Consider the following 13,378-nt stretch of genomic DNA (forward strand, 5'->3'; position numbering starts at 1 on the left):
ATGTATATTTTAATTGCACTACTTTAGAAGTAAGCTTACAGCATATTCAGACAGGCACTTTAAACTTTATAAGATAAATAATTAATAAGTATTCATATTCACGCAAAAAAATACTGAATAACTACGGTAAAATCGATGTTGCCATACGAAACACGAAAAATCGAATAACTTCGTATCGATTTCTAATTGAATAATTTTATTACTAGAATAACACGTCATTGTTTTCACCATCTTTTACACGACGCAATGGTTTTTTTATTGGTTTTCAATAATAAATAAAGTGATTCAAGAAGAAGGTTTATACAAGTAGTTTGTCATGATATTGCGTTTTCATCCGGACAAAATTGCAGACGCCTGCAATTTTATGTCACTGTATTATGTAAACATAATATATTATCTACAATATGTATACTATTTATACATACATAGATATATATAGAATTTGATTTAGTTAGATCGGATGAAAGGAAAAAGTTATCGGAAGAAAGGGATTGAATATCAACTATTAAGACCACTTTGACCACTTATTTATATCAGCTTAGTATAGCTGTAGCTTGCGCGTTGGCCGATCGTGAAAAACCGCATTGCACGCGCCGAAGTTACGGGCTTGCGCTACTACTCATATTATATATTATACTAGCTGACGCCGCGCGGTTTACCCGCGTGGTTCCCGTTCCCGTAAGAATGCGGAGATAATATATAGCTTATAGCCTTCCTCGATAAATGGCTTGTCTAACACTGAAAGAATTTTTCAAATTGGACCAGTAGTGCCTGAGATTAGCGCGTTCAATCAAAAACAAACAAACAAACTCTCCAGCTTTATAATATTAGTATAGATAGTATTTAAATGGCGCAGTTGGTAATGTTTCTACGCAGTGATCCTAGGTTCTTAATATTATGCTCGATTATTATTATTATCTATTTAAATATCGATTAAACTAAAAAAATCAGTTGAGTTCTTAGTGGTTGGTTATTGCGAAAAATATAATAGGTAGGATATCAAGAAACGTTTTATAATGTCGACTATGCAATGGTTTTTAAAGAGTGAGGCAGATATTATAATCAAAAACATTATAATGTATTACAACTTTTGCTTTTCCAGGTGATTTTGTTGTAGAAAAAGATCGATTATTATTATTCGGTTAAAATATTGATTAAACCAAATAAATCACTTAGCTGGCAACACTGTTCATGTTCGTGTCTTCAAAAATGTCATACAACAACTATAATATTGTCAAATATCGTTGTGAAACTTATTTTTTGGGGAAAGTTATAGCAAACCGCTATGGATAAAGTAATTTATTCATTATTAAACAAAAATTATCAAGTATTTTTTAGTTTTATGCAAAGTGGGGGGCGGGGACGAAAGGTCTGGGCCGGGAATGGACATTCCCCTTAAATTGACCCCAGGGGCGTAGCTACCGCCGTATCAGCCGTATCAATGATATGGGGCAACCGGACTACAAGGGCCCCTTACGTGTGAAATCAATAATTAGTATAATATAATACACAATCTCACTCTGGTGCTTCTCAGGAAAAACAAAAAATAACTGCAGTTTCCACTTCAGAAATGACAAGTCAAAAAAAAGTAATCTCCTTTATCTTGATTAAGCGTGCGCCCAATAGTTGGAAACATTGTACATAGGTTAATTCACTGTCACATTTATTTTTAACAACCATTTTTGTTGTTTATGTGAGAAATCGTTACCTACCCTTTGTTTGAGCCTCCCAACAAATTTTAATACCATGATTGACCCATAGTTTGTATAGTATGGCAAGGAAAGACTATCGCTGCTATTTTCTAGTCAGTGAAGATGTTTTAATTTCTGGTGTTTACTAAAAACATTGACAAAAGCAGTTGTACAATAAATTATATTATGTTGAGTACATTAATAAAATTTCACTGGTATGTTTAGGTTGGCAGGGCAGGAAAGGTGAACCCGGAGTATTCGGTTATGACGGTCTTCCGGGTATTCGAGGAGATGAGGGTTTACCTGGAATTTCGCCGCAGGGTCCCATGGGTGCTAGAGGATTCCCTGGTGACAAAGGTGACATAGGTCCATTCGGGGAACCCGGTACTCCAGGAACGCAGGGAGCTGATGGATTTCCTGCACCAAAGGGAAAGAAAGGAGCACGCGGTGAAATTGGCTTTGCTACCATTTACGGCGAAAGAGGCATAGACGGTGCTCGTGGAGATGCAGGCGATATAGGTGAACCAGGATACTACGGAACACCAGGAAGACCGGGTAATATGGGACCCAAAGGAGAAACAGGAGCTCCTGGAGATGTGGGTCCACCAGGTCCTATTGGACCCCAAGTAAGTGATCTCAACTTCAGTCTCAAATAATTTAAATATCTATCTCGTCGCCGTTTTAATCTAAATACTATTAAAATTGAAATTTTTTTCTATATTAGCGGACGCCCCGCGGTTTCACCCGCGTAGTTATAAAGTATAAGACAGACAAAAATTAGAAAAAAAAAAATACATTTTTGACTTGAGTATCGATAATACAGTTCCCTCCAACCTCCTTTTTAGGTATTTGGTAATTGGTGGTAAACAAGGTTGAAATGAATAAAAATTAAAATTTACACATATTTTCTCGCGGACGAACGCGCGGGCTTCCACTAATATATATTTTTTTAATTATTCCGAGAATTTGTTGATATCAATAATACGCAATATATTAGTTATTTCATTTCAAAATGATATGACAAATCTTTCAACATACTGGTCGCCGACCATAATTTATTTAAACGTTATTAAGATATATAAACTTACAAATTAATATTATCCAATTAACTGCTGGCCTATTCACTAATTTGGTCTTTACTGTCAACCTAATAAAATAAACATCACTAACTGAGATATGTCATCTAGGTAGTACTACTATAAGATATACACGAAGGGTTGTCAGTAGGCACCGGATGACATTTGTTAAATAGAATCTCAATTTCGTATATGTCAAATAAAATACGTCAAACGAATACGAATACGTTAGTGAATTAGCCTGCTGGAAGAAACAGGAATGTTGGTCATAAAATATATCCTAAGGTTAATTATTATTATTTGTCGATTTAGTACGTTTTAACGAACTCCAGACAGTACCGAGTTGGATTTTTTTTTGAGCACGCTTTTATTTGGCAACTTGTTATAAAGTTAAAATAAACATTGTATTTTTATTTTAGGGAAGAAAAGGTATTCCAGGTAATATAGTACGAGGACCTCCTGGAGTACCAGGTCAACCGGGAAGACCAGGTTTTCCAGGAACGATAGGAGAACCGGGATTACAAGGTAGCAATGGACTTCAAGGTGACATGGGCCCTAAGGGACTAAAAGGAGACAGTGGTCGTAATGGAACTCGAGGTCGAATGGGCGAACGAGGTATTCCGGGGATATATGGCTTTCCAGGCCGAATGGGTCGCCCAGGAAGACTTGGTGAAGTAGGAGAACGCGGTGAATCCGGTTTACCAGGATTTAGAGGCCAGCCTGGAAAAATGGGCCCACAAGGACCAGCAGGACCAAAAGGAATTCGAGGAGATAACGGAAATCCTGGAGTAATCGGTTTAGATGGACTGCCAGGTGTAAAAGGAATTACAGGCGATTTTGGTTTTAAGGGTTATCCAGGAGAACGCGGTGAAATAGGTATCAGGGGTTTTGTTGGAGAAAGAGGTGAACAAGGCAGTATCGGTATTGACGGAAGATCAGGTTCACCTGGACTAAGAGGTTCAAAGGGTGATGAAGGAAATGTTGGACGTAGTATACCGGGCAATTATGGCCGAAAGGGTGAGCAAGGTGATCGTGGTAGAGTAGGCTACCGTGGGCTACCGGGCGATAAAGGAATTGCAGGTTTTTACGGCAACAGGGGCCTACCAGGTGAAAGAGGCGATAAAGGATATCGTGGATTACCTGGTTTATCTGGAAGAAATGGCAAAGACGGGTCTATTGGAGCAATAGGTCTCAGAGGCATTCCAGGTTTACGTGGGAGAAAAGGTGATGAAGGGTTTGAAGGTGAACCTGGTAAAATTGGCCGACCTGGTTATCCTGGTGACATTGGTCCAATTGGATTACCCGGTCTTAGAGGTCCAACAGGTAATAAAGGTGAAACAGGTGATATTGGTGAAACCACATACTTACCGGCAACAAAAGGAGATATGGGTGATATAGGAATGGAGGGACTTGAAGGTCCTAAGGGTTCCAAAGGAGATGTTGGAATTACCGGATTATTCGGTTTTAAAGGAGAGCAGGGCGATATCGGTGTTCAAGGAGAGTCAGGAGATTGGGGTTACCCGGGTGCGAAGGGATTACCAGGTGATTTTGGTCCACCTGGCCTGCCTGGACTTGATGGTATAAACGCTGAACGTGGTGAAAAAGGAAAGGCCGCAAGGGATGGTCTTCCAGGTTGGCCAGGACCTAGGGGACAAAAGGGTAAACCAGGTGAATATGGTCCTGATGGTCCTGAAGGATTTCAGGGTGAACCTGGTCTTAGTTTTCAAGGACCAAAAGGCACAAAAGGAGATGACGGCTTCCCAGGAAGGCGTGGTATTGATGGAATACCCGGGCCTCGTGGGCTGGAAGGAGCTCCAGGCTTACGAGGACGAAAAGGTGAAACTGGAGAGCTGGGCTTTTTTATAAGTCTTAAAGGTGAACCTGGAGATCGTGGATTTACTGGGATTGAAGGCATTAAGGGAATAACAGGAGACGCAGGTGACTCTGGATCTATTGGCTACCAAGGAGATTTTGGTGAATTGGGTATCAAAGGAGTACAAGGGGATACAGGGTTACCAGGTTTACAAGGCGTTGCAGGTTATAAAGGCTTGAAAGGTGAAGTAGGTGATACAATTTCATCTATAGAAATAGCGCGAGGAGTCAGAGGCGACGTAGGACTTTCCGGCATAGATGGACAACCAGGACGAGCCGGTGCCCCTGGAAAATTTGGACAAAATGGTATTCCGGGATTCAAAGGTGAAAGAGGTAGCCCCGGTGCTTATGGTGAAGTTGGCTATCCAGGCGAAGCAGGAGAAATAGGATTCATTGGTTTAAAAGGTGCAAGAGGCTTTGATGGAGTCCGTGGCTTGCCTGGTCCTCCAGGAGAACCTGCACCGCTACCACCGTTGCCCAAATCGAGAGGATTTTCCTTCGCAGTACACTCACAGACTACAGTAGTTCCAGAATGTCCAGCCGGCACAACGTCTCTATGGGAAGGATACTCATTGTTACATATTGTTGCTAGTACCAAGGCGCATGGACAAGATTTAGGTAAGCAAATAACTTGAAATTATATTATACTAACGGATTTCCGCGAGAACTTCGGTTTTTCACAAATCCCGCGCGAACTATAGATTTTACCGGAATAAAAGTAGCCTTCATGTTGCTCAATGTTCAGCCATTTCAGAGATTAGCCCCTTACAAACAGACACATAGACACAAAAGTATATAATTAGATCACGTTATAAAGTGTTTAGTATTGTGTTATTTGATATTATAAGCAGTTATTTTCAAAACACAGATCTCTTCCGAAATTATAACAACTATAATATTATTAATTAACTACTTTGAATGTTATTGTAGCATAAAATATTTATTTTCTATTTTAGGTGCACCTGGAAGCTGCCTTCAAAGATTCTCAACAATGCCTTTTATGTTTTGCGATATTAACAATCGATGTAATTTTGCTCAAAGAGAAGATTATAGTTTTTGGCTGTCGACTCCAGAGCCTATGCCAATGGCAATGACACCAATCGAAGCTAGAGATGTAGGATCGTATATATCCAGGTAACTTATTAAACTCAAATATACTCGTAGAACGCTTTCCATTATGTACAATTCTGATTTCATCAGTTTGTAGGTATGACAACAACATTTATGGATTATTATTTATTGTAGTAAATTTGCTTGAAATCAATGAATAATCTCGTTTAAGGTGCCGAGTTTGCGAGTCATCAACAAGATCTATTGCAATTCATAGTCAAAGTAGCGACACGCCAAGTTGTCCCTCTGACTGGGACGAGTTATGGGTGGGGTACAGTTTCTTAATGGTAAGTAGGTACAAAATAGTATTCTTAGCTAATAACAAAAAAAAAATAAACAGCGAAATATAATCTTGGTAAGACTAAGCCCAATATTTACCTAGGTGTACCTAATCTTTGATAGCACGATATGAAGAACACGAGGAGCTTCGCTACTCACGGGAAAGTTCAAAATATGAACTGCTTGTGCTTATGTACACAATTACAGTAGCACCTCTGTAGTACAACAGGAGTGGAACTGAGTCATTCGTGGCGGATTTCGGAAGCATTAAATCGTTTTTACGATTTAATGCTTCCGAAATCCGCCACGAATGACTCAGTTCCACTCCTGTTGTACTACAGAGGTGCTACTGTAATTGTGTACATAAGCACAAGCAGTTCATATTTTGAACTTTCCCGTGAGTAGCGAAGCTCCTCGTGTTCTTCATATCGTGCTATCAAAGATTAGGTACACCTAGGTAAATATTGGGCTTAGTCTTACCAAGATACTCCGTAAAGGGAGACCACTTTAAGGGGAGGCCCACTGCTGTGGCCTTTTTTAGGATTTACTTCACATTCATTCTTTTCTCCAGAGGTTAAAGTGTAAGTTGTAATAATACAGTTGGTCGAAAGATTATTATCGTGGTTCAGGTTTTGTTGATGGCTTTTTCAAATGTTTTTTGTTGAAACAGCAAACAGCGGGAATGGACGCGGCTGGCCAAAGCCTAATATCGCCTGGCTCATGCCTGCGCGAGTTCAGGGCGCGGCCAGTCATTGAATGCAACGGGTTGGGTCGGTGCAACTACTTCGCTACGGTGTTGTCATACTGGCTCGCTGCCCTGGACCCTAGTCAAATGTTCCTGAAACCCGAACAACGAACTCTAAAAGCTGACAAGATATCTAAGATCGGAAGGTGATTATACCTTTATGATACCTACTACTAGTTTAAAAGAATAAATTTTGATAGCAAAAAAATCAACGACGCTGTGCCTCTGGATATGCACAAACCTTATAATAAATATCTGCAAACAGTATAAAATCGGTCAATTGCAATTTTAATGATACCTAAAATATCTCATGTAGGTAGATAAACTATACATTTGAGCGACGCCGCAGGCAATCGTAATATAGCGTAAATTTTTGAGAAAGAATACAAATAAGGAACTTAAACTAAACAAATCATGCTCACGTAGAACGCTGGCAAGAATACCGCACCGCATGTCCGCGCTGGACAGCTAGGCTGATTTATGAAGTTATACTTATGTTATTTAAGTAAACTGGTGCATATGTTACAAAAAATGTTATCAAAAGCACCATCTGTGGTAGGTAACACTGCTAAACTAAGATACACGTAAGCCCAGCGCCGAATCCATTTAGTATTTTATGAACCAACTAGCGGACGCCCGCGACTTCGTCCGCGTGAAACTCGATGTAAACTTTCAACTACCCCACCCTACCCCGACAATATTGGTTTGTAGTACATTATATGTATCAGAGATGGCGCTGTATGTGAAAAAAGATTTTCCCGCTTTTCTGTTGACATTTCTCCTGAATTTTCTTTGCTATAAACCTCACGGAGCCCGAGACCTTTCCAACGAATGCAAAACCGTAGAAATCAGTTCGTGCGTTCTGGAGTAAGGAATTTTTATATAGTAGACTAGTAGGAGCTTGTGAAATGAAGCAAGTGCGACATGATAGATGGCGTTACTAGCCGCTGCTGTTTTTTAAGTTTCTCTTTAATGTTTTATTTTATTTTTGACTAAAGTTTCATTTCAGCCGTGTGGTCTAAAGCACATTCGTTTTTTTGTTTAGATGTGCGGTGTGTATGAGACGCCAGCCTGGCCGGTCGAGCACCTTCCGCAGCGGCGCGGCGTCGGTGGAGGCGGTGCCCAACGCGGTGCGCCGCCCCGGCGCCTACCGAGGGCACCGCCGCCCCGGCGCCCCCACAGCGCGCCAATGGCGAGGCAGACGTCGCTATAACAACTCACTTTTGCCCGGCAAATGAATGTGGCCTCACACACATGATGCCGTCAAAGTCCACGTATTTTCGTCTAGCACCGCTAGTGTTACTTTAAATACAGTATCAAATAGGAATTCGTACCTTTAAGGTACCTCTCCCAATGTTAACATTTAAGCTACTTAGTCAAAATATAGACTTAGATATTGTTTAACATTCTGTGACATGTCATGACAATAGGTACTTATATTATTACAATAAAAAGTAGGGTAGTAATAAAAAGGTAACTTAGAACCTCCACCTTCCTTTTTTGAAGTGAATTAATTGTCAAGTCAGCGTCAGTTACACTGCCATTTTTAAATTGTTATGTTCTTAAAAGGATATATTTGTAGTCAGATACCTAAGTAGTGGAATCCCAATAACATAATAGCTTGGCAAGTTCGTTGATGACACTCCCATGGTATGCGGGCGACGGGTGGGGATGGATTGCGCGGGTGTGAAATCATGCGCGCGGGGCAGAGGCTGGAAGTTAGGTGCATCAGTCATGGACAGTCGCTGTCGACGAAAACTCATATTTAATGACCTGCGGCTGTCAGAACAAAACGCACACAATACACGATACCCGAAAATTAGTCCGACGACCTGCTAAGTTATTGGTAGTCAACGCAACCAAATAAATCATTTTATATCAATATTATAATAATAGATTTTTTCATTTTGTATCTTTTTAGGGTTCCGAACGTACATACAAAAACGAAACCCTTATTTTAATATGTTATACAACAATAGATTTTTTTCTTCCGCCGATGATTAATATATTATAATATTTAATTATATAGTTAGTTAATCTATATTACTCATACTTGTATATTATAATATCAAGTTATGTTTTATAGGATATTCAGAGATATCTGAACACTTATTCGTAACGTAATAAGTTAGGCGGTCAACTTTTTGCTGACATCGCTACCCGCTCCCCGGCTTCCGCAGACTAAAGGGAGTGTCACGAACGAGCTTGTCAAGCTATACTTACATTATTGCTATACCAGTTAATATTTTAAGTGCATAATATCTAATATTTAAATATTTAACTTGTAAAACAATGTCACCTTTGTTTATATAGTATTAGGAATTTACTGTAACATAAAAACCCACGAAGAGACATAATAATTACAGTTAATAGACATCTGCTATTTAATACTTACAAGTCTGTAAATATATACATATATATTGAATTTAGATATACTAGTGTTAAAAAAACTAATTAAAATAATTGAATTTTATTAATTTGATTTCTTTTCCAATCCCATTCCTATAAAATATATCTATAGAACCCTTATCCCACCCAATATCGACTGTTTTCATTGGTTATTTATTGGCGACCCTTTGTATTATTTTTTAATAGAGCAAACCAATAAAAATATTTATATTAAAAATAATTTCTGTGAATTCAACAACCTTTATAAAAAAAAACTACAACGTTTTTTATTAATATTTATTAAGATTATTCGTCTTCAGTCTATAGATTTGTGTACTGAGTCTAAATGTTTTAATTTATGATCTTCAAGCATGGGTCTTGATTCATATGTACAAATAGTAACTCCATGGTTGTGCCCAGGTGTCCATTCACCCTTGAGTCCAATATAATATATTTTGGTACTTTCAGCTCCGAAGTTACTCGGAAAATGCATAGTTAAATGTGTAACTGAAGAGAAAGTGACAATTCTGAAATGAAAGGAATGGTTTATTAAAAAAGCTTAAAATTCTAAATTATCAGTTTCACTACTTTTGCTTTTTTTGTGCCTGGTCCGTTTATATCTACAGACACAGTGCGTCACAGACAAGTAGCGTATCAGACACCCACAGAGACCGTTTATTCACATTGCCCAGCAGGTAGCTAGAGACACTTTAAAGTCATTTTCATGAAAGAAGATGCGGCGCTAATGTCTTAATGGCGCTTATTGTCATTTGGTAATGGCAGTCTTATTTGTGTAAGACGCTGTCAATTTTAATTCAGGTTTCACGAAAAGGACTACATACATGAACCGCACAGACAAAATATTATTTCCGCGAATACTGGCCGGGCGCGGCCCGCGTCTGTCAACGTCTGCGCGGCCGCTTTACGATATAAATATGTTAATAAACACTGTAGAGAAGAATATTATTTTGTCTGCCACGGCACGTGTGTGGCACGCTAAATGTCTGTAGATATAAACGGACCATAAGGCTACAGAGTAAAAAATTATGGCCTTGTATAAAATATATTCTATTTTTGGAGGGAAGGTATGACAGGTGTGTTTGTGAGTGATGATGAAAGAGCATCAGCAGTCAAAAGCTAACTTGGTATTAAATTAAAAAGGTCTTCCAAGAGTGCACAATGAAGTTGGAGAAGGACTAGATAATGAAGTCACTTACTTTGGATTGTACTCGAGGACTCCGTCTGTATCTTTCTGAAGCTCAAATTCTTGATCTGGTGCCATGGAAACATTATCAAATGTCATGTTTGGTTTGTTTTTGAATCTGTGAAAAAATAAATTATTTAATAATTAATGGGCCAGCCAGTCTACTAAATGAGAGTTACGTTTATAACTTATGTGAATAAATAGGAAATAAGTTTGTAGGCGCGAAGTGTAAGGACGCAGTAAGCGCCATTTAGTCTGGCAAGATCGTTGGTAACACTTCCATGATATGCGGGCGACGGGGGGAAAACTGCGCCGGTGTGAAATCGTGCGTGCGCGAAAGTGAGGTGCATCAGTCGTGGGTTTTTCATTTATCGCTAAACGCCCCTCGGCCCGCGTGGACCATCAGGAGTGTTACGAACGAAGTTGCCAAGCTATAGTTCAGTTTTAGTGGTCCACATATGGAAGTCGTGCCATTTCTGTTGTCAGTTGTCATTTTTATAATGTGGGGTGATCATTGAGAGGTCTTTGGTATTGTTGGCTGGCCAACCAGTGCTCAATGGATTAGTGAGTAATGCTTGAGTGAGACTCCAAGAAGAGTGATCTCTTGCAGCAGATCAGCTTTTGAGTTGGGTCAACTCAGTTCAGTAGCAAGAGTTAAGTTGTGGAGTTTGAATTGTCAATTATTGTTCAGCCATTGTAGTATTAGTTATTTGGTGTGAGGAAAACACAAGCGGAGAAGGGGAGTGTTAAGTGATTTTAGAGGATATCCTATGTCCAAAACCCACGCCACGAAAGATGTCCCGCGGCTAAGACCTGAACTAAAATTGACAGCGCCTTACACAAATGACAATAAGACCGCCATTACCAAATGACAATGAGCGCCATTAAGACATTAGCGCCGCGTCTACGGGACTTGGTTCGTAGCGCGGAATATACAGTCAGAAATCCAGGCCTTCCCTAGAGGTTGTCTTCCTGCCATACAATAGTTAATCTTGGTTTCTATCTGATTGCGTATCAGGACAATTTTTAATCATATAATATTGTAGTTAGAAGGTAGGTCATTCAAGTTAAGATCATTTTGATTACATAAAAACCTTGACAAATATACCTAAACATTCTTTAGTTTTTGAGTTAATCCTTAAAAAGATACACAGATACTTACAACTGAGAACTTTGTTTAACATAGTTATAGTTTTTGATTAATGAAAAAAAAAATTAAAATCAGTTAAGCAGTTGTAAACTCACATTTGCATATTTTATGATATTAGTTAGAATGTGGGTAGGGTAGAGTAAATTAGGATAATTTAGGATTATATAAACAGATCTTACAATCTTAACTTAGCTGGGTGTGAATCTGTATCCTCTGAAGCTATTCTGATCCCTTTTAGTTTTACATTACCAGTAAAAGGAATATTGAATAGTAACTCTTCGTCAGCATCACTCTCGACATACTAAAACATAATAAAAAAGTATAACTATCTCTTTAAGTTCAATTGCCTCACTGATGCAGTGGTTAGCCAATGTGGCTTTGTATAATGAGGTCTTGGGTTTAAGTCAATGTTGGACTATGAAATATAATTATCTGTTCCCAGAAATTCTTAGTAAGATTCCTGACTTATGAATATTAGTATTGCAACACTTTTGTGCAAGGGTTGTGATAGCCCAGTGGATATGACCTCTGCCTCTGATACCCGAGGATGTGGGTTTGAATCCAGTCCAGGGCATACACCTCCAACCTTTCAGTTATGTGCATTTTAAGAAATTAAAAAACAAATGTCTCAAACAATGAAGGGAAAACATTGTGAGGAAACCTGCCTACCTGAGAATTTTCTCAATTATCTGTGTGTGAAGTTTGCAAATCCGCATTGGGCCAGCATGGTGGACTATTGACCTAACCCCTCTCATTCTGAGAGGAGACTCGTGCTCAACAATGAGCCGAATATAGGTTGATAATGAATGAAATGAACATTCCAGTTCCTAGAACACCTTATGCCATCAGTACTGACAATTATCATTAATAACTCTCAACACAGGAATTCATAGGCAGGTATGCTCCCTACCCACAGTAGGTACTTACTATATTACATCTAAACACACAGGATCCTACACCTGCACAGATTTTTTCCAACTAAATGGAGGGAAATGGATATGGCAAATATTCTTTTAAATAAAGAAAATTGAAACAGAATAGTAAACCAAATCATACCTGAATTCTGTCTAATCTTTGGTCCCAAGCCTTAAATACAGTTTTCCCAGCACCATCTTCACTTTCGTTCAGACATTGCAAATTATCCTTATCTATTTTTTGAAATAGATTATATTGTAGGCCCAACTCATCGACGTTGACATGGTCATGATCGTGATCATGGCAATGACTGTGAGGCATTATAACTGCAGATAAAAATAGTACATGTAAAACTTGTTGATTTTTTGTTGAATTGTTAAAAGGGAATTTGTTGATTTATCATAATTATAATCAAGCCAATTATTACCGATTACCTGTCTTACTCAGTTTAATAGAAAATAAATTAATAAGCAATAGCAAAGCGAGACAGCGCAAACAAAAGGTAAAAGTTTAATTAACATAATTTATTAAAAAATAATGGTTAAAATAGTAAATTATAGCTTATTATTTGCAATAATAATAAATACAGGTGACATGAATTACTTATTATCTTACAGGGATATCTACAATTTCATTTGATGAAATCAGTAAATCACCAAAAATTCATATGGCCCAAAATCATTAATCAACAAAATAAAATCATCACATCACACTCACAGAAAACAAAAATAATTGCAGTTTTGCAGTAAATAGTAATCGTTTTGACACAGTGTTACCAACTCTCCAAAATATTTATGCCTAAAGTTTGTGTCAGAAACCCCTAAAATCGCCTTAATTATTGAGTTGTCCATCGCTAAGTCAAGAAAGAAATGTTAAAATTATCATCAATTTAAAAATATTAAAGAGTCAAAAAATCCCTGAAAATACCTCTAAAAATTTCAGACCCCA

At 38.4% G+C, this 13,378-nt stretch overlaps 2 protein-coding genes across 4 annotated transcripts in view; one reads left to right on the top strand and one right to left on the bottom strand.

The window, feature by feature from the left end:
- The window catches only part of LOC112053368 (collagen alpha-1(IV) chain), a 36,661-nt gene extending 27,415 nt beyond the window's left edge, over window positions 1–9,246 (top strand). The window contains exons 10-15 of the mRNA XM_024092768.2: window positions 1,917–2,317; window positions 3,187–5,257; window positions 5,596–5,773; window positions 5,922–6,036; window positions 6,699–6,919; window positions 7,819–9,246. Coding sequence (XP_023948536.2) covers window positions 1,917–2,317; window positions 3,187–5,257; window positions 5,596–5,773; window positions 5,922–6,036; window positions 6,699–6,919; window positions 7,819–8,011 — 3,179 coding nt within the window. The 3' untranslated portion in view covers window positions 8,012–9,246. The remainder of the gene's footprint in view (window positions 1–1,916; window positions 2,318–3,186; window positions 5,258–5,595; window positions 5,774–5,921; window positions 6,037–6,698; window positions 6,920–7,818) is intronic.
- Window positions 9,247–9,435: 189 nt separating this feature from the next.
- On the bottom strand, window positions 9,436–13,283 carry LOC112053354 (PITH domain-containing protein CG6153). 3 transcript variants are annotated; one of them, XM_024092751.2, is made up of 5 exons: window positions 13,148–13,283; window positions 12,572–12,756; window positions 11,695–11,816; window positions 10,379–10,483; window positions 9,436–9,688 (listed from the first exon to the last, which is right to left on the bottom strand). In XM_024092751.2, the coding sequence occupies exons 2-5, from the start codon at window positions 12,749–12,751 to the stop codon at window positions 9,478–9,480; spliced, it is 618 nt and encodes a 205-aa protein (XP_023948519.2). In that variant the 5' UTR covers window positions 12,752–12,756; window positions 13,148–13,283; the 3' UTR covers window positions 9,436–9,477. The 3 variants fall into 3 exon arrangements, with proteins under 3 accessions (XP_023948519.2, XP_023948520.2, XP_023948518.2); XM_024092752.2 differs by having other exon boundaries at window positions 13,034–13,186; XM_024092750.2 differs by having other exon boundaries at window positions 9,437–9,688; window positions 13,046–13,205.
- Between the last annotated feature and the right edge of the window lie 95 nt (window positions 13,284–13,378).

The sequence above is a fragment of the Bicyclus anynana genome, chromosome 3 (assembly GCF_947172395.1).
Source record: "Bicyclus anynana chromosome 3, ilBicAnyn1.1, whole genome shotgun sequence".
NCBI lineage: Eukaryota > Metazoa > Arthropoda > Insecta > Lepidoptera > Nymphalidae > Bicyclus > Bicyclus anynana.